Here is a 26,674-nt window from a genome sequence, read left to right as displayed (position 1 = left end):
AATGTTTTCTCCAGACCTGTATCGTGGGGAACAGTGCACTGTCTCCATCTACAACTTTCGTCAGAACATTAACTCTAGGAATAGTAAGCTGACTTCTAAAGCAATTGTCCAACTTCTTGGATATTTAAGATAAGTACAACTTCCACGAACCAAGTCATAGGCTTCATCAACGATTAACATAATCGAATATTCACCTACAAAACAATCTCTAAAACATGTTTGTTTATTTAGAAGTGAAGTCATCATCAAAACCTAAGAGGCTAACAGGGGTAAATTCGTAATTTCATTAGAAGGGTGGCGATAAAATGAAAAAGATTGCGATAAATAAAAATTGGGTATTAATAAAGAGAAAACGGACAAATCTGTCCAAACCGACAGTTGTGGCCATGTCTTATATTGAGTGTAGGGATGGTCATGGGGCGGGTCTGGCCAGATCTGGACCCGGACCCGGACCCGGACCCTTTTATTTTTTATGGATCCAGACCCGGATCCGGACCCTAAGGGTCCCAAAATTTCAGACCCAGACCCTACGGATCTGACGGGTCTAGGGTCTTTAATGGGTCTTATACAAAGCCTCTTTGATTTGTCAAAATTGAACCTTTTATGAGTCTTTTTGTATTTTTGTAAGCAACTTATTATCGTATTACAAACACTTGTTCGAGTCCATAAAATTTAAATACAAAATAATTACTAAAACGTAAAAACACTTGTCTAAATACATGATTAAAAATCAAATATAAAAGACTAAATGAGATACGTAGTTTATATTCAAGGCAAATTAGGCAAATTAGTTACTGGACACTGGTACTGCGATAGTGTAGTGCCTTACTACTAGTTACTGGAGATTAATGAGAAGGCAAATTAGGCAATCAATATTCAAGGCATTATATATTAATAATAAAAAAAATTAATATTAGAATTTAGAAATCAGAAATTCATAATATAAAATTTACAAGTTTAGGGTCCGGGTCTTCACCTTAGTACCCGGATCCGGACCCGTCAAATATTTTTTAGATCCAGATCCGACCCGGATCCGATGGATCTCAAAAATTAAGGGCCAGACCCTTAAAAAAGGGGCGGATTCGAAGTGGGTCCAACAGTATCTTGGACCCATGACCATCCCTAATTGAGTGTATGAGCATTGAGCCCCCCACTTGTAATACTTGTACACTATTTTTCTAAGTTCGTCAATTTGTAAGGATAACCATTACCATTTGTATGTATGGACTACTCTACTCTACTTTTTTGTATTATTTGAGGAATTCTCACTGAGATTATCATGATATTTTCAATTTCTTTATCACTTGATGTTGATGTTCTAACCAGGCTTCATCACTCAAAATAACTTGACAATATAATCGAATTTGATTTTGATTTTACTTTAAAATGAATTTAGTTATATAAAAATTAATGTGGACAAAAAATTTGATTTTGAACCGACCTAAAACACCTGATTTTAAATTAACAAGATGATTCAAATGAACACCACTTTCAATTTTGAATAGTAATTTAGTATGCCCCTCTTCCTATTTTACACCATACTATTCCGTCCTCTTGAATTAGCATCATTTGGAATCGAAATAGTTTTTAAGAAAAATACAAGAAACTCTTTTTTTTCTTTTTGGTATACTATATACACAAAAACTTGGACGAGACCGTCGCAAGTTAAGACGATGTGTGGGCCGACCCGTTTCACGCGCGCGTAATAACATTTCAATTTTCTGGGCATTTATCAATTTTGAAAAATCGATAACTTTAAGGTCAAAATTGATAACTTTTAGATCAAAATTGAAAAATGCCCAGAAAATGAAAAAAATGTCCAGGTTGTTACACGCGCAAATTGAGCCGGTGCGGTCCCATTAAGAGGTCGTCTCGTCCAAGAATAGTTGTACTATATATAGTAATTAATTAAGAGAGAGAAATTAAATGGCGTAAATAATGTTAAAAAGATAATTTAAATGTGTGATTACGATTAAAGAAGGTGTGAGAATCAAGACCAGTTTGTTGGTTACACTTTAATTAAAACTCTAAGAGCTTTTTAATCAAAATGTAACCGACAAATTGAATAGAATGGAGTATAAAACCAGCTTTATGTACCCATTTCTAACACTACCAAAATGGGTAGTAGTAAGAATATTTATTTCATACTAACCATTTTAGTGGTGAATGCATTATTGGCATCAACCAAAGTAGTTGTTCCTTTACCAAGAAGATCAAGAAGATCTCTCCCAACTACACAACCTCCTCCAAAGCCCAATTTTCAAAGGCACTTAGAACCAAGTCCTCCTATTGCGCATTCACCACCGTCGTCTCCTCCGCCTCCGCCACCTTATCCAAGCCCCTTTCCATCTCCGACTCCACGGTTTCGTCCTCCACATTTGGCATTGCCACATCCTCCTACTTTTATCCCTTCACCACCTTCTCCAAAGCACAATAAAGCAAGGCCCGCCAGCCCGAATCCTCCTACTTTTATCCCTTCACCACCGTAGTCTCCTCCGCCTCCGCCACCTTATCCATGCCCCTTTCCATCTCCGACTCCACGGTTTCGTCCTCCGCATTTGGCATTGCCACATCCTCCACCTAATCACTAATAAGTCTTGACTTTTTTTTTCAATATGTCTTCTCCAGTAAAAGTTTTATATGGAATTAGTCGATATTAAAATAGAAAATAAGAAAAATTTAAAAATAGTGTACAATATTTATATTTTAATGTAGACTAAGTTTAAACAAGTCTTTCAGTTGTCATTTTGTAATAATAGAAGTTCTTGCATAATTAGTTCCTCTTGTTTTTCTGAAATTTTAAAGCATCATCTCATCAGATGTATGGCCATTTGTTGATCTCTAATGAATGTTTATTTAGTTCTTTTTAAGTTTCCTCTCGTTTTGTATGATTATAAGTTTGATATGGAGTAACAATTAGTTTTCAGTAATCTCATATTAAAAAAGAATAAAACAAAATATTTTTAAGTAATAATTATTTTTCTATTTTTTTATTATAAGGTAAGTTGAGCAAAAGAGAGTTAAGTGAGATTAATCTTGCCAGAAAAGAGAGTGGTATTTAAAGTAATCATTAATAGAAGTATTAAAATTCGGTATAGTAACTTTTAAGCTTTACCTTATTCACGTCGAGGTAAACCTAGGAGAACGTGGGCATAAGAGGTTCTGAGCATATTCAACATGTTCGACCGCACAAGGCCCCGAAAATTTTGAGATCTAAATATTAAATTATATAGAATATTTGTTATGTGTTCAAAGATACAAAATTGTTAGAAAAATATCATAATTTTTAAAATTGGATAGGGCCTTCATAAAATTTTTCAATTTTTACTCCGCCCCTGAACGTGGGAAGAACAAATTAAAAGTAACTTGAACGAACTACACCTCTCTATGGATCTAACTAGGGATAGGATTAGTTAGCGGCGCCTTATTTACGTCTTAGATTACTGAATATGTCCATCTTACCCGTCGTTAGTATAATTTCTTACCTTTATATATAGCTCTTTTACTCATTTTTATCTTACTACCTCCTTTTACTTTTATTTTTATTTTTATTTTTATTTTTATTTTATTTAACAATTAAGTTCAAAGGCGTCTCGCTGGGGGAGTATAGAGGAAATACTGGACATGACTCTAAGTCTAATGACAAGATTGCTGGGAAGAAAAAATTAGCTTATGTGAAGAACAACTAGTTTTTGGCTCTCTGGACAGATCAGTAGATGGGCAGCCCTCTGGCTCTTCTCTGGTTAGTGGTTTCTTGAGAATTTTTTTAGAATTTTGTACATACAGTCTGTTTGGTTAGTGGTACTAAATGTTGGTAATGAGAATGATTTATAGTGTAAAACTTCATCATAAGTTCCATGTCATTCCTATGGTAATGAAACTTTGACACAAAAAGGTTTTTTTGTTTTTAAATTTTCATTACCACCTAATACCATCTCTTCTAACGGTAATGCATTGTAATGAATTTTATGAAAAAGATGAGATGATGGAAGTTGCACAAGCATGGCCATTTAGGTAGCCAAGAGATTTTTCAACCAAAATTACGCTAGTTTTCATTCTCATTACCACTGTTTAATACCAATGACCAAACGAGTTGTTAATTTCTATTATTCGTGTTTGTGTGTCAAATATATACATCCTTAAGCATAATTAGTTAATTACTGCAGTTAGAGCATAAACCGAATGATTTGTTCTTAATTGTCTTTCAGATTTTCTCATCAGCGCTGAAAGGAATAAGGTCGCTCTGACTTTTCAAAGCGCATACATATCAGCTTGCTTTTACTTGGATACTCGTCAATTCCACGCATTTGTCATATTTGGGAGCCTTAAGACAATCCCTCAAAAGCCCACAAAGAATGCCGTATTAAACAGAATGTTTCTGTTTTGGCACGTTGTAGCTCGCTCGATCGAGCAAGCATGCTCGAGTGGTCGAGCACCTAGTCAGTGTCCACTGGATTGTAGCTGTTCCTTAGCTCGACCGAGCCATTTTGCTCCACTAGTCGAGCCGACCCCTTTTGGCACTCCTTTGCTAACATCAAGCCACGCCAAGCCATCTACCTTGGTCATTCATCAAGTGATCCAAAACGTATTGCGCCATGTTTCAATTCATACTCATCATCATTCTCAATAGTGCAAGCCATTGAGTAAGCAACGAGGTGATCGAACTTACCTCCATCAAAGTGAGATTTGGAGCTTGACACAACAAATATATTTGGATGACTTGTGATATTTTTTCCATAAATACGTTGTTTTATCTAAATATTAATGAGTATTTTTTGAACGAAGTAATATTTTTCAGAAGTTAGGATTCTAGGTCATTTCATTATGAAAGTCCTTGCCTCATTGGTATGAATAAAGGAAAATCCATTCTATTTAGCCTAAATGTCTCACTTAATTCAGCACATTTACCAATGTACTATTTAGCCTAAAAGTCAAACAATACACTTATCTCAAAAAACAAAAAGTCAAATAATACACTTATCTCAAAAAAAAAAAGTCAAATAATACACTTAAGCTGAGTAGGAGATAACACACATTTATCAAGTATTAGGCTCTCTCATAAACCCTTATGAACTTCTAAGACCCCTTATATAGTCCCATGTCATATTTGGGAGCCTTAAGACAATCTAGGGCTGCACACGGTCCGGTCTGGTCTGGTCTGGTTTGACAGAAAAATCAGACCAGACCAGAAATTCCGGTCTGGAAATTTTTCAGACCAGAGCAGACCAGTCAAGAGACCAGACCAGACCGTTCTAGAACGGTCTGGTCTACGGTTTTTTTTTTTTATTTTTTTTATTGAGTGAGAATTTAAGATAAACAAGAATCAAGCCATGTTTTATAATCTTTCCTTGTTTGATAATTACAAGTCCTTAACTAACAAAAATCATTATATTGTCATACTAAATGCAAATAAAGTTACAGTGAATCTCATGGGAGATATTAGAATACACAAAGGATATTCTATTGAAAGATGTCTTGTATACCATGCTTTAAGTATACTCTGATTTCAATTAACAAACTAATCAAAGACATATACTGTGAAGTTGTCTTCACTACTGATAAGTATGTTCTGCAGGGCAATTTGAAGAAGATTCCTTTGCTTCTTGGTAATCATCAAAACGATATCCAGTAAACAAAAGAATAGAAGATATCCAGTAATTCATAAACCACTTCAAAGCAATGCAAACTTTATCAGTTGTGGTCATCAAAAAATTACACTTACCCAATATATAAAGACTCAAGATTCAACCAGATAATCATCAAAATTATAATTAACAATAAAAAATTAGTTATGTCGAAGAAGAAATGGAGGATGAAACAAAAACCCTAAAAATCAAAAACTGATAAAAAAATCCTAAAAATCAAAAAAATCAACCAATATACTTACATTACGAGATTCTACACTTGATTCCGTGGTGAATGGTGAGATTGGAGAATGAAGATTGGAGTAGGAGCGTCGAAGCCTCGAACTAGAACCACAGAAGCAGAGGCGTCTTTAAAGGAGGTCGTTTGTCGATGGGTTGAAGCTTGACGAGTTGAAAGAAGCGAGGTGAGGCGACAGGAAGGAAATGTTTGCCCTAATCAATGGCGTCTCAGACCTGGGCTGCTGGGGCCTGGGCAGGATGCGAGGAAGAAGAGAGGAGAATGGGAGAAAGAAGCAGCTTTGCCTTTTGCGTTTTCTAATTTACGGCAGTAGGAAGGAAATGTTTGCCCTAAATCCTAATCCCTAATATTAGAGTTTATTACGGTTTATTGGTCCGGTTTGGTCTACAAATTTAAAAACCGGGACCAGACCGTAAACCGTTTAAAAGAAAAAAAAAAACCGGACCAGACCATTCAGACCGTAGACCAGACCAAATACTTAAATTACGGTTTGGTCCGGTTTGGTTTACAGTTTAGACCAAACCCTGTTCAGCCCTAAGACAATCCCTCAAAAGCCCACAAAGAATGTCGTATTAAACAAAATGTTTCTGTTTTGGCACGTTGTAGCTCGCTCGATCGAGCAAGCATGCTCGAGTGGTCGAGCGCCTAATCAATGTCCACTGGATTGTAGCTGTTCCTTGGCTCGAACGAGCCATTGTGCTCCACTAGTCGAACCAGCCCCTTTTGGCACTCCTTTGCTAACATCAAGCCACGCCAAACCATCCACCTTGGTCATTTCATCAAGAGATCCAAAACGTATTACGCCATGCTTCAGTTCATACTCATCATCATTCTCAATAGTGCAAGTCATTGAGTAAGCAACGAGGTGATCGAACTTACCTCCATCAAAGTGAGATTTAGAGCTTGACACAACAAATATATTTGGTTGACTTGTGATATTTTTTCCATAAATACGTTGTTTTATCTAAATATTAATGAGTATTTTTTGAACAAAGTACATATTGTTCAGGAGTTAGGATTTTAGGTCATTTCATTTGAAAGTCATTGCCTCATTGCTATGAGTAAAGGAAAATCCCTCCTATTTAGCCTAAATGTCCCACTTAATTCGGCAGATTTACCAATGTACTATTTCTATCATTAATTTTTTTTAAGTGTGCATGACTAAAAATTATAATATGTTGATATTTATAATCTTTCAAGATGAATCAAACAGGATCTTATATGACTATATTATAACTTATAAATTAAGAATACAATACAATTTAATAGTGTCAAAAGTCAAATAATACACTTATCTCAGAAAAAAAAAATCAGATTATACACTTAAGTTGAGTAGGAGGTAACACACATTTTGAACAAGTGATTATACGTTGAAGAACAAGTTAATATTAAACCATAGTAACCTTATATCTTTCCCTAATTGCTTGTTGAACTTTTTTAGCTTATGTCTATTTACATCCTCAATTCTCTTTCTCAAAGTGTGCCATGAATGTGGGTTGCAAGTAAAAAGAAACAATAAAGTATGTAAGTTTGTATCTTTATATCTATTGTATCAAATCTAATGTCTTACATTATGAAACTATGGAAGTAGAAAAGTCTGTTGCATTTTCTGAACAACATTATTCTGAATTCTGATCCTCTTAGACGCCTTCCTTAGACACAGGCACAGCCACAAAACAATCTAAGTTAACTTTATTTTGTAAAAGTTGTGGTTACTTGATTGATTGCCGATGCACAGTTTCATAATTTTTCCATTAGCTCTAAATAGTAAAAATGTCTGAAATTGGAAGGTCGGCTTTGGATCCATGCTGCAAGCAAGGTCCCAGATGAGTCCACCGTAAAAGCCATGGAGAATTTCTACAGGGAGATATATGCGTTGGATGGTGTGACTGATCTTAAATTTCCCGAGCATTATCCAGTTTCAAAACTTATTGGTAAAAATCACATGCTTATTAGTTATTGCTTCTCAAAAGCACATGAAAAAGTACAGGATAATTTCTTCAAGCATATCCTGAAATGTGCTTTTGGGTGATGTTGTTTTCATTTAGGTTGTATAGAAGTTGTTGGGTGTCTTAGATGTGACGAGCTATCTAGTTGGAAAGCAGTACCCGAAGGGGTAAGAAAAAACCATCTAGTTTGTTTTTTGAATTTTTTTTTTTGAATTTTTGATTCGCTCCAAATGGCCTAAAATAGCCTGAAACTAGGGGTTTTCAATGGGTCGGGCCCCCATTTTGAGCCCTTATCAGGCCTGTGTTTAGAAGGCCTTTGTAAGAGCCGGGCCAAAAACGGGTCGGGCCTACAACGGGCTCTACTATGATTAAAATGAATTGGGCTACAAAAGGGCTCAATAAGGGTCGAAAAGGAGCCTTTGTAAATAACAAATTGATGTATAATTTAAATATTATAAATGACAATGTTAATGAATATTATTAATATTGTTTCAATTTAATTATTATTAAGTTGATAAATGGGGATTAAAATAATTTGTAGTGATAAAAAAGGGTTGACTTGGGCCGGAATGGGCTTTCAAAGACCGGCCCATTTAAAGCCCATATTAAGTTTAAAGTTGCCTTATCCGGCCCGGCCTGACCCTTATCAGGCCCTGAAACCGACAATAGTTTGTTTTTTTGATTTGTGATTTGCGTGAAAAATTACTTGATTGTAGTGTACTATCCCATTAACAGGTAAGGCTAGAAGCATTGACGGAATTCTGTTGGCTTAGTGAACAACCACAGGTATGTAGAAGTGTACAAGAGTTCTATTCTATTGTGATCTCGAACATTTTTACTAAAGCTTGTTACTTGATACAGAAACTGTTACATCCTCTGAAGATGCGCGGTGATCAGGGTATTTATGACCTGGAAAGAAAGGTAGATGTATAATAATGCATTGTTTCTTCATTTCATTGATTACTATAATTTGTGATTCTCAGATCAGTTTTTCTTTTCGTTAATGGCAGATAGCTGAGGCTGCGGTTCGAGGTCTTTCTCCAGTTGAAAATCCACATTTAATAAAATTCCCGCTCTCAGATACTGTTGATTATTTAAGGCCGGGGTGCGTGCCTTTGTATCAATTGGAAAAGAAAGCTGTTGGACCCAAGAAGCCACCGAGTTTGATTGCTGCCATAGATGGTGCAATCGTTGCATCAACACAGTATTCAAGGAAAGTTCATAACACCCAAAAAGACACTTTGCAGGACAATAATGGGGTCAAGAAGGATTTCTCAGCTGAGTTAAGAGGCATCAATTCGGAAGAAGATAAACGAAAAAATGGTGTTCGAACTGAAAACGATTTAACAATTAAGTTAAAAGGCGTCTCGCTAGGGGAGTATAGAGGAAATACTATTAGAGAATTAATCTAGAAATTCTTAAGATAACCAAAAAAATAAATATACAAAATATCTATGTAAAATATCTAAGCTAGAAACATCTAGGATATATATCTAGAAATATGTATAAAAAAATCTAGTTAAGAATATCTTAGGAAAAATCTAGATTAATAATTTTTCTAGAATAGAGTACCTAACTAGAAGAATAGCTAACATAACCTACTATAAATAGGAGCATATACTTGCATGTAACAACTTAAGCATTACAATAAATCCATTGCATCATTATTGACTCCATCTCAAAATACAAATTCATCAATTACAATTCCACTACAAACCCACCACATACCTACTCCTTAAATTTCTAACAATTGGTATCAAGAGCCAATTTAATCCAAAGCCTCCACTTTTTATCATCCATCTTCTAACCGTCATATCAACATTATATTAACTCCACAAAAAAAAATATATAATGGCCTCCTCTACAAACTCAAACACAAACATAAACATTTTTAATTCCCAAGTTAATTGGATACCTATATTTAAAGGGGAGAAATTTGATCAATGGAGTATGCAAATGAAATCTATCTTCATCACCCAAGATATTTAGGAAATTATTGAAGATGGCTAAGAGAAACCCAAAGATGCCAATGAAGAGGCTTCTTTGGATGCCTTAAAGAGAGGACAATATAAACAAAACATAAGAAGGATCATTATGCCCTTTCCATAATTTATCGTGGGATAGATAAAACAATACTACCTACGATAATGGCCTCTACAACAGCGAAGGAGGCGTGGAGTATCCTGGAGATAAAATATAGAGGCTCGGAAAAGGTAATACTCTTTAAACTTCAATCTTTGTGGGGTCAATTGATGGCTTACAAATGACAGATAATGAATCAATTCAATCCTATGTTGATCGAGTCTCAAGTATTGTTAATAAAATTCGATCTAATGGAGACACAATTGAAGATGTTAAAATAATCCGAAAAATACTATGAACTCTTACAAAAAAATTCGATCCCATAGTGGCTGCTATAGAAGAGTCTAATAAAGATTTAAGATTGCTCAACATGACTGAGTTAATGGGCTCTTTATTGGCTCATGAAGAAAGGATGCGTAGATTTGATGAGCAGTCGATAGAACAAGCCTTTAGGCTAAATTAAAATTTTCTAATGGAGAAAAATAAAAATTGCCATGAAAATAATTTTCAACCAAAAAAGAAAAATTTTAATAACCGTGGTCGGGAAAGAGGAAATTATAAAAACCAAGGGAGCCGAGATAATAACTCTTTTTGCATATTGTGTAACAAAAATGGCCATAACACAAGAGACTGTCGGTACAAATGCAAAAGATGTACACGACACTCTCATTTTGAAAAATATTGTTATTTTCGGCAAAAAGAAGAGGCCAATTTTATAGAAAATAATAACTCTAATGATCAATTATTTTATACTTGTTTAAATGCTCAAGAAGAGCAAAATGGCACATGGTACATTGATAGAGGTTGTTCCAACCACATGACTTGAAATAAAAATTTCTTTATCACTCTTGATGAAAATATAAAATCACAAATAACTCTTGGTGATGGGAGTAATCAGGAAGTTTCCGAAAAGGGAACAATTGTTGTTAAAACAAAAAAAGGCTCCTCTAAATTCATTCCCGACATCTTTTATGTCCCTGGGCTAGCACAAAATTTGTTAGGTGTGGGTCAGTTAGTCCAAAAAGGCTATATGGTAAAATTTGATAATAATCAATACCACATATATTATAAGAAAAAGGGGCAATTAATCACTACCACTAAAATGGCTCCAAATAAAATTTTTCCACTTAAAATGCAATTGGAGTCTAATTCTGCCCTAAGTACAATGGTGAATGAATCCACATTGTGGCATTTGAGATTCGAACATTTAAATTTTGACAGTTTAAAACTGTTAAAAAATAGAGAAATGGTGATAGAGCTACCACCAATCACTAATGAAAAGAAAATTTGTGAGGGTTGTATCTATGGCAAAATGCATAGATCACCATTCCCGACCTCATCTTGGAGGGCTAGAGCTCCATTAGAGTTTGTCCATGCTGATATATGGGGTCCTACAGGGAATTCGTCTCTTGGCGAAAAAAGATACTTTATATTGATTGTTGATGATTTTTCACGCATGATGTGCGTGTATTTCTTGGAGAAAAAATCAGAAGCATTATCCCACTTCATGCAATTTAAAGCCCTCACAGAAAAACAAAGTGGGCATTCAATAAAGGTTCTAAGAACCGATCGTGGGGGAGAATTCACAAGCAATGAATTCAACAAATTCTTTAAACAACACGGCATCAAAAAGGAGCTCACAGTCAGACACACACCACAACAAAATGGTGTTGCGGAAAGGAGAAACAGGACAATTGCTGAAATGGCTCGGAGTATGATGCAAGGAAAAAATCTGCCTAAACATTTTTGGGCAGAAGCTATTCACACAGCTACTTACATACTTAACAGGTCTCCCACAAAAGCAGTAAGAAGCATGACGCCGTATGAAGCTTGGCACAAAAGAAAGCCAAGGGTTGAGCACCTCAAAGTTTTCGGGTGCATTGCATATGCCCACGTCCCAAAGGAGAATCGGGATAAGCTAGACGGAAAGGAGAAAAATGTATCTTCATTGGATACAGTGACGAGTCTAAAAGATATCGTCTCTATCAGCCCGAATCCAAGGAGTTGATCATCTCCAGAGAAGTCATATTCAATGAAGGAGCACAGTGGCAATGGAACAAGAGCAATCTAGAAGTTCACAATCCAGAAGTTCCAGTGACAGTCATTCCACCTCTAAGCCCAGACCAAGGCGAAGGCCCAAGCAGGCTAAGATCAACACCAAACAGCCCAAGATCACCACCAAGCAGCCCTAGATCACCATCAAGCTCGAGTCCAACACCAGAATCAAGTCCAACACAAGAAGTTCGACGATCACAAAGACCCAAACGTCCTCTAGCCTACTTGGATAAATATCAGTGTAATCATGCTATCATGTCTCTCATTGCCAACGAACCACTAGGCTTCCAAGAGGCAGCACAAGAAGAGGAATGGATTGACGCCATGAATGAAGAAATCAAGATGATCGAGAAGAACCGCACATGGGAGCTTGTTGACAAGCCTCGAGACAAAGAAATAATAGGCCTCAAATGGGTCTATAAGATCAAATACAATGAAGATGGCTCCATTCAAAAGTACAAGGCTCGCCTAGTTGCAAAAGGCTATTCACAACAACCCGGAGTTGATTTTAATGAGACATATGCTCCAGTTGTTTAAATGGAGACGATCAGGTCAGTCCTTGCACTCGCAACTCAACTTAAATTAAAGTTTTTCAATTAGATGTCAAATCTGCTTTTCTTAATAGCGAGTTAAAAGAAGAAGTATATGTTGAGCAACCGCAAGGATATGTAATCGAAGGCAAGGAACAAAAGGTGTATCACCTTCGAAAGGCCCTCTATGGGCTCAAGCAGGCTCCTCGTGCATGGAATAGAAATATTGATGGCTATCTTAATCTAAATGGGTTTACAAAAAGCCCAAGTGAGCCATCACTTTACATCAAGACACAAGAGTCACATGATTTTCTCATCTTGTGCCTTTATGTAGATGATCTCATTTACATGGGCATTTACTCAAAAATGATCGAAGATTTCAAGAAAGCAATGATGTCGGAATATGAGATGACCGACCTTGGAGCTATGAAATACTTCCTTGGCATGCAAGTTAAGCAAGGTCCAGGAAGAATTTTTCTCTCACAGGAGAAATATGTTAAAGATATGCTTAAAAATTTCAACATGAGCGATTGCAAGCCAATGACGACACCAATGGCTACGAATGAGAAACTTTCCAAATATGATGGAAAGGAGAAAGTAGACGCATCGCTCTATCGTAGCATGGTCGGATCTCTCATCTATTTCACATACACAAGGCCCGACATAGTACATGCAGTTAGCATTGTCTCTAGGTTCATGAGTGAACCTAGCAAGGCACATCTTGCAGCAGTAAAGAGGATTCTCAGGTATATCAAAGGAACGAAGAGCCATAGAATAATGTACGAGTCCAAAAATGAGTACAAGCTCACGGGCTACACAGACAGCGACTGGGCTGGAGGCATTGATGATCGAAGAAGTACAAGTGGATACGTGTTTCAGATAGGATCGAAGTCCATCTCCTGGTCATCAAAGAAACAGGCAACGGTGAAACTATCATCATCAGAAGCAGAATACATATCAGCTACGAGCGCAGCATGTGAAACAGTCTGGCTAAGGAGAATTCTTCAAGACCTACGACAAGATACAGAAGATTCAACTACTATCTATTATGACAATATGTCAGCCATAGCCATGACGAAGAATCCAGTTTTCCATAGTCGCACTAAGCATATCGAGATACGACACCACTTCATTCGAGAATTGGTCGAGAAACAGATATATTCACCAAGGCACTACCAACAGATAAATTCATCCGGTTCAGAAAACAGCTCAGTGTTGTATTAAGGGAGAGTATTAGAGAATTAATCTAGAAAATTCTTAAGATAACTAAAAAAATATGTATACAAAATATCTATGTAAAATATCTGAGCTAGAAACATCTAGGATATATATATCTAGAATATTGTATAAAAAAATTTAGTTAAGAATATCTTAGAAAAAATCTAGATTAATAATTGTTCTAGAATACACTACCTAAATAGAAGAATAGCTAACATAACCTACTATAAATAGGAGCATAGACTTGCATGTAACAACTTAAGCATTACAATAAATGCATTGCATCATTATTGACTCCATCTCACAATACAAATTCATCAATTACAATTTCACTACAAACCCACCACATACCTACTCCTCAAATTTCTAACAAATACTGGACTTGACTCTAAGTCTAATGACAAGATTGCTGTGAAGAAAAAATTAGTTTATGTGAAGAACAACTAGTTTTTGGCTCTCTGGACAGATTAGTAGATGGGCAGCCCTCTAGCTTTTCTCTGGTTAGTGGTTTCTTGAGAATTTCTTGAGAATTTTGTTCATACAGTCTGTTTGGTTATTGGTACTAAATGTTGGTAATGAAAATGATTTATAGTGTAAAACTTCATAAAAAGTTCCTTGTCATTCCTATGATAATGAAACTTTGATCACAAAAAAGTTTTTTTGTTTTCAAATTTTCATTACCACCTAATACAATCTCTTCTAATGGAAATGTATTGGAATGAATTTTATGAAAAAGATGAGATGACGGAAGTTGCACAAGCATGGCCATTTAGGTAGCCAAGAGATTTTTCAACCAAAATTACGCTAGTTTTCATTCTCATTACCAATGTTTAATACCATTGACCAAACGAGTTGTTAATTTCTATTACTCGTGTTCGTGTGTCAAGTATATACATCATTAAGCGTAATTACTGCAGTTAGAGCATAAACCGAATGATCTGTTTTTTTTTTCTTTCAGATTTCTCATCAGCGCTGAAAAGAATAAGGCCACTCTGACTTTCCAAAGCGCCCACATATGAGCTTGCTTTTACTTGGATACTCCTCAATTCCACACATTTTTCAACACTTTACTTAAGAGCTTTGATATGGTTTAACAAAATGTCGCAAAATGGATGAGACATAGGAGTTAAAACGCACGAGCAGTGGGCCGTGGTTTACCGAATGTTATCGTAATGTATAGTTGTATATAGTTAGAGTTTTATTATGTGCAGTTTTTTGGATAAAGATCATTATATGTTTGCTTCACTTTCCAGGTTATTTCCTGGAAGAAAATAATACATGTTGCACTAGTTATTTCGCTGTTTTAGAGAGCAATTATCTTCTGACTTATTATGCAGATTATATGTAACGCATCCTTGGGGTTAAATGGGATGTCCCTGGTTCGGTATTCGAACCAAATCTTCGGATGACCCTCGAGGCCTGAAACGCTCCACCACGCCACCCTCCGATCAGTTGGACTGGTGTATCGTGCTAAAACCATATTATTGTATATACTCTTGATTTGATTATCTACGTAAGTCTCGGGCTTGTTGATCCAATTATGCATGGTGGATGAAGCAATTACGCACGAATTGGATTTGATACACAAAACAAAGGGGATATTCCATGAACTGGCACTTAGAAATGAATGTTGAGAAGTGGACTACCAGGCTTCCTATTCACTCAATTCTACGCTTCACCCTTTGCACTCCAAAAGGATTATCAGTTTCTATGGATGGGGTGATATTGGTTCTTGAAGACACTTAAGAACACGTACACCAAAGATGGGCAAAAGTGGCCAAGGTAACCCAATTGCACAGCAATTGAAAAGAAAAACACACTTAGTGAATTTTCTGATTTTTATTAACAAAACTTCGATGTTTACAAGGCTAAGGCCATCTATATATAGGCATATGGGACGAAGGAAATACAATGAGAAGGTTAATGACACGTCTAACTAACAATAACGGTCATAAGGGAGCACGTGCACAACATGTGCTTCATTAAAAACATAAAAACAAGCTAAGTATAATCCTGACAAAAGGCTGCTGACAAAACAGCAAGAAGACCAAAGCCTCCATATTATTATATAACGCCTCCAAAACCGGGGCCCCCTATGTACCCGTACAATAGACCGGGCCGTCATCCGGCACCTCCTCATTGAATGTTATGTTGTATTGAGTATCTTAGCAAGCAATTCTTTTATGATTACATATGGTTCGAGTTGATCTGATTTGACACTAAAATAAAAGCAGAGAAAAAATACAAGCTATGCTATTTGTGAGGGTTGTTTGTATATGGTGAAGATCAAGAATAAATGGTTATTAGATTTCGTTAATTATTATTTGAGTTTTATTGTACTTAAGTTAGTCAACATGTCTATCTTTACTTTATGAATGTGCTCCACTAACACAAATCTTTGTGAGAGGTGGTCTCTTTGAGAGACCATCTCTAATATAATTAGTCTATTATCATTTTTTAGTTTAATTAAGTTTTAATGGGTTGGGCATGTGAGACGTTTCTCAAAGAGACGATCTCCCAAGAGACCGGCTGTTCCACTAATATATTATTAGTGATTAGTTTGCTTGTTACTTCATAATCAACTAGTGTTAATGTAATGTAAGATAATCTCATTCACAAATTTATACTCGATCTTTCCATCTCAACCACTCGTTTCCATAATTCACTTGGTTAAGTTAATTTCTTGACATGGTATTAGATGTACATGTCATAGGTTCGAATCTCGTCCACTTTTTAATTCAAGTGGAATAATATTAAGCGTTAGGTAAGTGGAGGACATGTATGAGGAGACGTGATAGAGTATACTAGCATATCATGAGGTGACACCTATCAACTAAGCGTTTTTAACGACACTTATGATCGATAATCATCTCTTAATTTCTTTGTGTAATCTTATTATTTAACTTCTTTAATGCACAGATGCATCTTGTAGAGCTATATATAGTAACTGAAGTTTATGTGTTCGATTTTCCATCTCTATGATTTTGCCTTGCTTAGTGATTAGCTTGAGATTTTGAATTAATTCATAAACACTATGTTTGGATTATAATTTTGAAGAAAAAAAAAAAAGAAAACGAAGGGAAAAGGAGAAGAGAGAAATAAAGCGAAGAGAAATGAAAGAGGAGCAACTCTTATATGTTTAGGTGGGAAGGGAGGAAAGGAAAAGAAAGGAAGATGAGTTTTCCTTTCAAATCTTTCCAACTTTAGAAAGATTGAAACCTTAACAAATATCATACATTCTATCCCTTTAGATCCTATCATTCAAATCCCTCCCCATTTATTTTCTTATCCAAATTAATAAGGGATTTTTCATCCTTCCAAATTCTTCTCCTTCTCCTTCTCCTTCCTTCCTCTCAATTTCCTTCCATCCAAACATAGTGTACAAGATTGTTGATGAATTTATTTGTTGAAAGTTATACTTGATTGACCAAGTTAAGGAGAATATAAAAAACTTTATCAAACCAAACAATTAAGGGTAAATCGCAAACAATAAACTCTTTGTTAGTTGAAATGAAAGTGTTTAGAAGTTTAACAAGTGAAGAACAAAAAGGAAAAACACAAGAAAAACATAGCAACAACTATGGAGGCAATGAAACACACATAAGGAGATTTAATGTGGTATCTTCTTAAATACCTTCGATCCCCCTCAAGTAAAACCCACGGAACAGAAACCCACATATGCGCCAGCACCAGGCTGCTCGAATAAGCAGTTGACGCTCGAACGAGCTCCTGCAGGTGACCCTTTTCTGGATGCTCCGTGTGTTGTGCCTTGTTCAAGACACCTTGCTTCCTTCACTCTGCCTCGTGCACGACATGAACTTATGTCTTCCTTTAGCATCTTCATGTCTTATTCAAGGCATCTCTTGCCTTGTTCAAGGTACTTCATTTTCTCTCCTTGATCATTTTATGGAGTGATACAAACTTGAATCCCTCATGCCCCATTGCACGCTGCTGAACATGATTCTCTAATGTGCAAGCCATGGAGTAGGCAATGAGATGATCAAAGTCATCTCCTACACTAGGAGATTTAGGACTTGGCACAACATTAGTGTTATCAAGGTTGTGTACATCCGACTCCTTAAACCCCACCTTAGTATGGGATTTGAGCTTAGATGTATATAACCTTACCCTTGTGAGCAATAAACTAACAAAGAAATTATTTTCAATTGATCGTGGGTATAAAAATTATGTGCAACTTCACTTATAAAAGTGCATATGATTTAATTGATCATTTTACTTTAGTTCATTAAAATGCATACTAAAAAAACTGCAAATCTTTATTCCCTTGGAAATAAGGGACATAGTTGATGACTCACATATAGAAGCATAACCATACTCATTTAATGTGTCGTATTTCCATGGGACAAATATTTAAAATTCTTTGGTTTCGGATTATAATGAATCATAGTAAAATGAGTCATTAAATCATGTGCACTTTGTATTTATGTGAACTTGCACATGATGTTATTAATCAAAGGTCTAGCAAAACAACCTATTTGTTAGTGTTATCACTAATAAGAGTAAATTTGTGTACATCTGACTTGCAAACTCCACTCTAAGTAGAATTTCATTTGATAACATTGAAATAATAGAATGTTGTTGAATAAAACTCATTTAAGATTTAGCTCATCAGCCTGACCTGAATTTTATTAATGGGTTGGTTTTGAATTGTTACCCATTTATGTATGAATTCCAAATTCTCATTCTTTTAAAAAGCATTATATAAATTATGAACGTATAAATATCTAGTGGTCCTATATTTAATTGTACAGAACAACACACCCACACGTAATTTATGTCAACTTGTTTCTTGGTGATAGATTTGATGAATTATGAATTAAGAACAATCTATCAGCTTAAAGGTTTTGATTGAGTTAATCTCTTGATATAGAATTGTCAACATAATGGAAAGGTCACAAGTTTAAATCTATTATTTCTTGTGTGAAGCAAAATTTTTAACACCATATATGAGAATTGGAATACGTCACATCTTAACTTCAAACTTCAACTCAACGGCCTCTTGTGTAACTGAGCGTGATAGAGTGCATAAGTGTAAGAGTGTATAACATATCTTGAGGCTAAGTTTTTGGTTGAATTGGTTCTTTGACATGATATAAGAAATCAGCGTGACAAAAGGTCACGAGTTTGAATCTCAATCACCCCTTATTAAAGTGGAATATTTAGCGCCAGATATGAGATGGATAGTTTGTGATGTGTCCACACTTCTAGCTCAAAAACTCTCGTGTGAAGAGGCGTGTTAGAGTATATAATATATCCTGGAGCCTCAATTATTAACTTAAGCTTTTGATTGAGATGGTTCTTTGACAATAACTTAAGCATTTGGTTTTATCTTAGGTATGAAACAAAATTTACAATAGAGCATTTCTGATTGCATGACTAATTCAAAGTAAAAGTCAATCCATCTACTTATGGAGCACAATTTGTGTATTTATAATCTTATTTATTATCTATAATTCTATATATACAAAGCATAATAACAAGAGTAATTTCACATTACAATAACAAAGATGAAGTTAAATTTGTTGGTCATTTTCAATATTAGTGTTGGTGTTAAATGGATGTTTTGTGGTTCCTCCAAGGAAAGCTATCATCTTGATGGCAAAAGCAAAACCACCAAAGCCTCCACACTTATCGCCTCCGAAACCGGGTGGCCCGATATATTGGTATTACGAACCTGGCCATCGTCCAGTTCCTTCTGCTTGACTTGTTGGGATGGTTTGTCCTATATAAATAAAAGATGTATGTATATTTTATAAGTCCTTTGAATTCTTTCTACTATTATCGTATAATCAACAGAATATGTAGCATGCAAATCCTCTAATCTCATGCAATGCTATTTGTGTGGATGATTTATTGTTTTATATTTTTGTAGGACATTCAATATAGTGAAGATAAAAAATAATTGGGTATTAGATGTGGTGATCATTTGAGTTTTGATTAAGGTGTTGATTAGTTTTAATATAAGCATTGAACTTTGTATTTATACTTGCAATTTTTTAACTTATTTATTTCTTGTTGTTTAAATACTTTTTATGTTATATTATTGTAGTAAAATATTAAAGGAGAAGATAAGGGAATGTAATCTATGTTAGGTGTAGTAAAATTTGATCTTATTCGTGATTGAAAGGTCAAACTTTGACCAATGGACTAAACTAAACTTAATAATAAATTATTGTAGTTTTGAACAATTTCAAATAAAGCATTTGACTAAAATTGGATAATGCTACAAAATTACAAAGAAGTACAAAGCAAACGCAAAATGTTGCTCACACATATTGCTTGTTTGAGCACTATTTATTGCTTCTTCCTCATGTCCTTTAGTCTAATTTCTACACTTATTCTAGCTAGTTTGATTGCATGCCTTGCTCCTTAAGGTTTCATCTTCAATTCACAGTTCTTTGATGTGTATCTGTCAAGTAACGAACGCAGAATTTTAACTGATCGAGTCAGGTCGGGATTTTAAATGGATTGGGCGGTTCAAATCCCATTTACACTTGACCCGCTCTTGACCCATTACAAAAAGTTTATTCAATGATTTTTTAATTCAATTTTGTAGCATGTTGGTCGACTCGCATGTATATAATAATGTCATATAAAAAAATATTAAAATCTTTTTATGGAAATCAAGCCCAATAATGCCCCGGTCCGACCTAATAAAAGTCTTCACATCAAAGCCCGGTAATAACCCGACATGTTATCAAACTAATCTGTTTATAGCCCGTTTAAAAGTGACTCGACCCTTAACCCGTTGGCTCGACCCACCCCAATAAACACAATAGTAAACATCAAGTATAGGGTGGTGTGTTAATTTATAAGAAAAAACCTAACTAAATATTGTAAAACTAAAATTATTGACATACGAAAATACTTCATTTATCTCTTTAAATTTACGCTTAAAATTCAAATATATAAATATCTTTTTAATTATAGAGTATAAAAAACATGAGAATATTTTTTAAGATAACGATTATTGTTGGTAGCAATCTAGTTCAAGACACATTTTTCTATAAATTAAATTCAAGTGTAGAAGTACCTAAAATTTCAACAATAATCACCGCCCCTTGTTTTAGGATATGAAGTATTTTTTATATGTAGATGCATCCAGGATTGGTTTACCCATATGCAACTCATACCAATTTGCTACTAATTTATTATATCATTTGCCACTCTACCACCTAACTTCCCACCATTACAACTAAGTCCTATAATTGATTACCTGCTCAAGATATAAATTACTTTAGCTGTACTACTTATTTTGCATTAATTATCATTTTAATTTATTTTATTTATTTTACATTAATTTTATTTTTTTGATAATGGCTTACCATTTTCTTTAAATCTTATCTATATACTTTAGTTCTCTTTTAATTTTATTCACGAAATTCATTCTCTCTCTTTATTTATTCCAAATATCTATTTTTTCTTAAAAATCTCACCCTTTCTCTCTGATAAAACTCTATCAAGACAAAGGAATTAGAAATATACATAAATATACTTGGAAAATTATATACTCTTCATTTCAGTTTGTTGGTTACACTTTAATTAAAACTGTAATAGCTTTTTAATCAAAATTTAACCTAACAAATTGAATAGAAAGGGGTATATAAAACCAGCTTTGTGTACTCATTTCTAACACTACCAAAATGGGTAGTAGTAAGATTATTTATTTCATACTAACCATTTTAGTGATGAATGCATTATTGGCATCAACCACAGAAGTTGTTTCTTTACAAAGAAGATCAAGAAGACCACTCCCAACTACACCACCTCCTCCAAAGCCCAATACTCATATTCACTTCAGCCCGCCTCCTCCTATTCCGCCTTCACCACCGTCGTCTCCTCCGCCTCCGCCACCTTATCCATGCCCCTTTCCATCTCCGACTCCACGGTTTCGTCCTCCGCATTTGGCATTGCCACATCCTCCACCAAATCACTAATAAGTCTTAACTTTTTTTCAATTTGTCTTCTTCGGTAAAAGTTTTATATGAAATTAGTCGATATTAAAATAGAAAATAAGAAAAATTTAAAAATAGTGTACAATATTTATATATTAATGTAGACTAAGTTTAAACAATTCTTTCAGTTGTCATTTTGTAATAATAGAAATTCTTGCATAATTAGTTCCTCTTGTTTTTCTGAAACAAGCGTCATCTCATCAAATGTATGGCCATATGTTGATCTCTAATGAATGTTTATTTAGTTCTTTTTAAGTTTCCTCTCGTTTTGTATGATTATAAGTTTGATATGGAGTAACAATCAGTTTTCAGTAATCTCATTTCAAAAAAGAATAAAACAAAATAGTTTTAAGTAATAATTATTTTTTTATTTTTTTATTATAAGGTAAGTTGAGCAAAAGAGAGTTAAGTGAGATTGATCTTGCCAGAAAAGAGAGTGGTATTTAAAGTAATCATTAATAGAAGTATTAAAATTTGGTATAGTGGTATAAGTCGGTTACAATCAAATTAACTCGATATTAAGAACTAATTTATACATTTAACTTTTAAGCTTTACCTTATTCACGTCGAGGTAGACCTAGGAGAATGTGAGCATAAGAGGTTTCGAGCATATTCAACACGTTTGACCGCATAAGGCTCCGAAAAATTTGAGGTCTAAATATTAAATTATATAGAATATTTGTTATGCGTTTAAATATACAAAATTGTTATAAAAATATCATAATTTTTAAAATTGGACAGGGCCTTCATAGAATTTTTCAATTTTTACTCTGCCCCTGAACGTGGGAAGAACAAATTAAAAGTAACTTGAACGAACTACACCTCTCTATGGATCTAACTAGGGATAGGATTAGTTAGCGGCGCCTTATTTACGTCTTAGATTACTGAATATGTCCATCTTACCCGTCGTTAGTATAATTTCTTACCTTTATATATAGCTCTTTTACTCATTTTTATCTTACTACCTCCTTTTACTTTTTACTTTTATTTTTATTTTTATTTTTATTTTTATTTTATTTAACAATTAAGTTCAAAGGCGTCTCGCTGGGGGAGTATAGAGGAAATACTGGACATGACTCTAAGTCTAATGACAAGATTGCTGGGAAGAAAAAATTAGCTTATGTGAAGAACAACTATGTTTTGGCTCTCTGGACGGATCCGTAGATGGGCAGCCCTCTGGCTCTTCTCTGGTTAGTGGTTTCTTGAGAATTTCTTTAGAATTGTGTACATACGGTCTGTTTGGTTATTGGTACTAAATGTTGGTAATGAGAATGATTTATAGTGTAAAACTTCATCATAAGTTCCATGTCATTTCTATGGTAATGAAACTTTGACACAAAAAGGTTTTTTTGTTTTCAAATTTTTATTACCACTTAATACCATCTCTTCTAACGATAATACATTGTAAGATTTTAATATTAACTTGACAAAACACGATACAACACAACCCGCTTACGCCAACTACATGGCACGGCTCGTGGTGACAATAGCATGGGCAATGCCACATTTAATTTCAATTTGATGGACACACACACCCTAAAAGGAGGTAAAAGAAGAAAACAGAATGATGCACAAATAGCCCTAACTTAGATAGTCATTAATGGACAATGTACAAAAACAGTACAAAGCATGGCAGTGCACAGTTTACACTTATTTTACAATAGTGAACCTTTGATAGTCTTTGGTATGAATATTTTAGTGTGAAGTAAGAAATTTGATTACCATTATTAGGTTAACCCAATTTTTTTTAGGGTAGTAGATACCCTTATTTTGTTACCACTCATTTATGTCAAGTAATAAATTTCCTTTTGTGAGTAGTTGTTGTCCTAAGTGTTTCCCTTATATTGTTATACCAAATAATATATAACTATAACTCTTACCTTTACCCTTAGTCTTCCTTATCATTTTCCTTCCCATTACATTTTATGTTTCTATTGTTAAGGAACTAACTCAATCAGAAGCCAATGTAACAAGAGGTTACGGGTTCGAATCTCAACCATCCCTTTAAAGTGAAATATTCAGCGCCTTTGCGTATCCACACTTCTAGCCTAATAGACTCTCTTGTGAGAGAGCGTGTTAGAGTATATAATATATATTAAGACCAAACCATCAACTTAAACTTTTAGTTGAGTTAATTTCTTAACATCCATACCAAAACAGCCCCTTAAGAGTAATTCAAAAGCACACAACAAACAAGCAAAAATCAAGAAAAAAAATAAGTTATCCTTTTCATGAAAGTGATTTATTTGGGGGTAAGTTAGCATTTTTCCAAAGGCATGAAAGGTCAAGCAAGTACACGCTCGGTTCTGAACATTTTGGGCCCTACACAGAATAGAAATGCAATTGGATATTTTCACTATATTAATAAAGAGAAAACGGACAAATTTGTCCAAACCGACAGTTGTGGCTAGAGCTGTTCAAAAGTGACCCGACTTGAAAATCAGAACCGAAACCGAAAGTAAATCGACCCAAAAGTGTGTTCCTTTTTAGGTTTATCGAACCGACAGTATTCGAACCGGTTGACAACCGAAAATGGGAAAGCTGAACCCGAGCTGTAACCGATTTTTATAACCGACACATAACCCTTAACCGAGATTACCCGAACCTATTAATGACCGACCTGAGTCATATCCGACCCGAATTATGCTCGAAATCGAATTTGATCCGGCTAAAACTGACTTAACCCCAACGAATTTTATATCGAACTGTTGTAGACCTGATCCAAATTTTAACATAGAAGTATGATAGACTCATATTCAAACATCTTATTAGTTAATCTAATAAAGTGTTAGATATTTTAATAAATTAAATTTTATAAATACATGGTTTCATATATTTAGAGTTAATAATCAATGGTCAATGTTTATTTAACTATTTTTAATCGAATTAGATGAAAATTGATAAAACTTTATAATTATAATTTCCTGTCAAACAAGTAAAAGTAACAAAGTAATAATGATTAATAATTGATTTGCATTTTAACTATTTTGCTTTAAATAAAGGGAATATTGTCATCAATTAAAAAATGACTAACAACTTAATCTGATATTGATTCGGTCGATAGTAATTAGTAATACGTAGCCGAATTCTTTTTTTTAAAATAAAAGCCCGAACCTGATCTGTATCCGACAAAACCGAACCATTTAGTAACCGATGATAACCCGAGACCGATTGACACTCAACACGAACTTCAACCGACACCGAACCGATGCTAACACGATAGCTTGAATAACCGATCTCCAACCAAACCGTGACTAACTGACTCGACCCGAGTGTGACCCGTCGTAACGCACAGTTAAAAAATAACCGATTCGAAATACAACCGAACCGAATGACACCCGTTCAAAACCGACCCGATCAATCGAATGAACACCTCTGGTCGTGGCCATGTCTTATATTGAGTGTATGAGCATTGAGCCCCCACTTGTAATACATAGGGCTGCACACGGTCCGGTCTGGTCTGGTTTGACAGAAAAATCAGACCAGACCAGAAATTCCGGTCTGGAAATTTTTCAGACCAGACCAGACCAGTCAAAAGACCAGACCGGACCAGACCAACGGTCCGGTCTGGTCTGGTCTACGGTTTTTTTTTGTATTTTTTTAATTGAGTGAGGATAGTTTCTTGCATTTGAACATTCAGAAGTTCAACAACATTCAGAATTCAACAACATATCAACAACATTCAACATTCAACATAATTAACAATTTAACATTCAGAATTCCAAATTCCAATCAAACCCTAAAACTGATAAATTCCAACAAATTCCAATCAAACAATTTAACATTACGAGATTCATTCAACATTCAACTGAAAATTAAGCAATTACACATTTTTCTTAAGAGATTCATTCAACATTACGACATTCATTCACCAGATACTTGGCATTTTGACCAGTAAAAACAGAAGGCTTTCCCCATGGCTTTCCCAATAAAACAATCGGTTAAAGATCTTGAAAAAACCCTAAAAAATCAAAAAATCAACCAATATACTTACATTACGAGATTCTACACTTGATTCCGTGGTGAATGCTGAGATTGGAGAATGAAGATTGGAGGAGGAGCATCGAAGCGTCGAAGAAGCACACAAGCACTGTCGATTGTCGATGGGTTGAAGGCGAGGAGGCGATTATCAGAGAAGAACAAGAGCACAGAAGCACAAAAGCCTTGAAGAAGGAATGAGAGAGGAGGCGAGGATTCAACTTACCGGAGAGAAGGCGAGGAAGGGAGGAGATTAGGAGAATGTCGCGATCTGAAATGGAGATGGAGATTAGAGGCAGCCAGCAGGATTTCATGAGTAGTTGCCCTAATCCCCTAAAATATGATTTTAATACGGTTTTCCGGTCCGGTTTGGTTTGTAAATTTTAAAACCGGGACCAGACCGTAAACCGTTTAAAAAAAAAAAAAACCGGACCAGACCATTTAGACCATAGACCAGACCAAATATTTAAATTACGGTTTGGTCCGGTTTGGTTTACGATTTAGACCAAACCATGTTCAGCCCTAGTAATACTTGTACACTATTTTTCTAAGTTGTCATTTTGTAAGGATACCATTACCATCCGTATGGACTACTCTACTCTAGTTTTTTGTATTATTTGAGGAATTCTCACTGAGATTATCATGATATTTTCAATTTCTTTATCACTTGATGTTGATGTTCTAACCAGACTTGATCACTCAAAATAACTTCACAATATAATCGACTTTCATTTTGATTCAACTTTAAAATAAATTTATACTTATATAATAATTAATGTGGATACAAGATTCGATTTTAAATCGACCTAAAACACCTGATTTTAAATTAACACAATGATTCAAATGAACACCACTTTCAATTTTGAATAGTAATTTAGTATGCCCCTCTTCCTATTTTACACCATACTATTCCGTCCTCTTGAATTAGCATCATTTAGAATCGAAATAGTTTTTAAGAAAAATACGAGAAACTCTTTTTTTTTTTTGGTATTTTATATACACA

The 26,674-nt window shown here is 34.8% G+C and overlaps 2 protein-coding genes and 1 long non-coding RNA gene across 5 annotated transcripts; 2 read left to right on the top strand and 1 right to left on the bottom strand.

Moving 5' to 3' along the window:
- The first annotated feature begins 2,117 nt into the window (after nt 1-2,117).
- LOC130828467 (extensin-like) lies at nt 2,118-2,489 on the top strand. The gene has a single exon (XM_057694454.1). The coding sequence runs from the start codon at nt 2,118-2,120 to the stop codon at nt 2,487-2,489; it is 372 nt and encodes a 123-aa protein (XP_057550437.1).
- A 517-nt stretch (nt 2,490-3,006) lies between these two features.
- LOC130828268 (uncharacterized) lies at nt 3,007-16,605 on the top strand. 3 transcript variants are annotated; one of them, XR_009047353.1, is made up of 8 exons: nt 3,007-3,742; nt 4,209-7,403; nt 7,674-7,817; nt 7,932-7,999; nt 8,568-8,618; nt 8,694-8,753; nt 8,843-10,045; nt 14,676-16,605. XR_009047353.1 is itself a non-coding variant. In XM_057694134.1 (7 exons), the coding sequence occupies exons 3-7, from the start codon at nt 7,730-7,732 to the stop codon at nt 9,242-9,244; spliced, it is 669 nt and encodes a 222-aa protein (XP_057550117.1). In that variant the 5' UTR covers nt 3,007-3,742; nt 4,209-6,772; nt 7,674-7,729; the 3' UTR covers nt 9,245-9,576. The 3 variants fall into 3 exon arrangements, 2 of the variants coding, with proteins under 2 accessions (XP_057550117.1, XP_057550118.1); XM_057694134.1 differs by lacking the exon at nt 14,676-16,605 and having other exon boundaries at nt 4,209-6,772; nt 8,843-9,576; XM_057694135.1 differs by lacking the exons at nt 3,007-3,742; nt 4,209-7,403; nt 14,676-16,605 and having other exon boundaries at nt 7,418-7,817; nt 8,843-9,576.
- Nucleotides 16,606-19,474: 2,869 nt separating this feature from the next.
- On the bottom strand, nt 19,475-26,031 carry LOC130828267 (uncharacterized). The gene is made up of 3 exons (XR_009047352.1): nt 25,898-26,031; nt 25,688-25,783; nt 19,475-20,147 (listed from the first exon to the last, which is right to left on the bottom strand). It is a non-coding gene; the product is annotated as an uncharacterized LOC130828267 (long non-coding RNA).
- Between the last annotated feature and the right edge of the window lie 643 nt (nt 26,032-26,674).

The sequence above is a fragment of the Amaranthus tricolor genome, chromosome 12, assembly GCF_026212465.1.
Source record: "Amaranthus tricolor cultivar Red isolate AtriRed21 chromosome 12, ASM2621246v1, whole genome shotgun sequence".
In the NCBI taxonomy this organism is placed as follows: Eukaryota; Viridiplantae; Streptophyta; class Magnoliopsida; order Caryophyllales; family Amaranthaceae; genus Amaranthus; species Amaranthus tricolor.
This window is presented reverse-complemented; position numbering and strand designations above follow the sequence as displayed.

What these genes read in the sequence shown, in the direction of transcription:
- LOC130828467 (XM_057694454.1), top strand. Translation starts at nt 2,118, where the DNA reads ATGGGTAGTAGTAAGAATATTTATTTCATACTAACCATTTTAGTGGTG.
- LOC130828268 (XM_057694134.1), top strand. Translation starts at nt 7,730, where the DNA reads ATGGAGAATTTCTACAGGGAGATATATGCGTTGGATGGTGTGACTGAT. An exon ending in GGCTTAGTGAACAACCACAG is followed by an intron (nt 8,619 to 8,693) that starts GTATGTAGAAGT and finishes TACTTGATACAG; the next exon opens with AAACTGTTACATCCTCTGAA. An exon ending in TTTATGACCTGGAAAGAAAG is followed by an intron (nt 8,754 to 8,842) that starts GTAGATGTATAA and finishes CGTTAATGGCAG; the next exon opens with ATAGCTGAGGCTGCGGTTCG.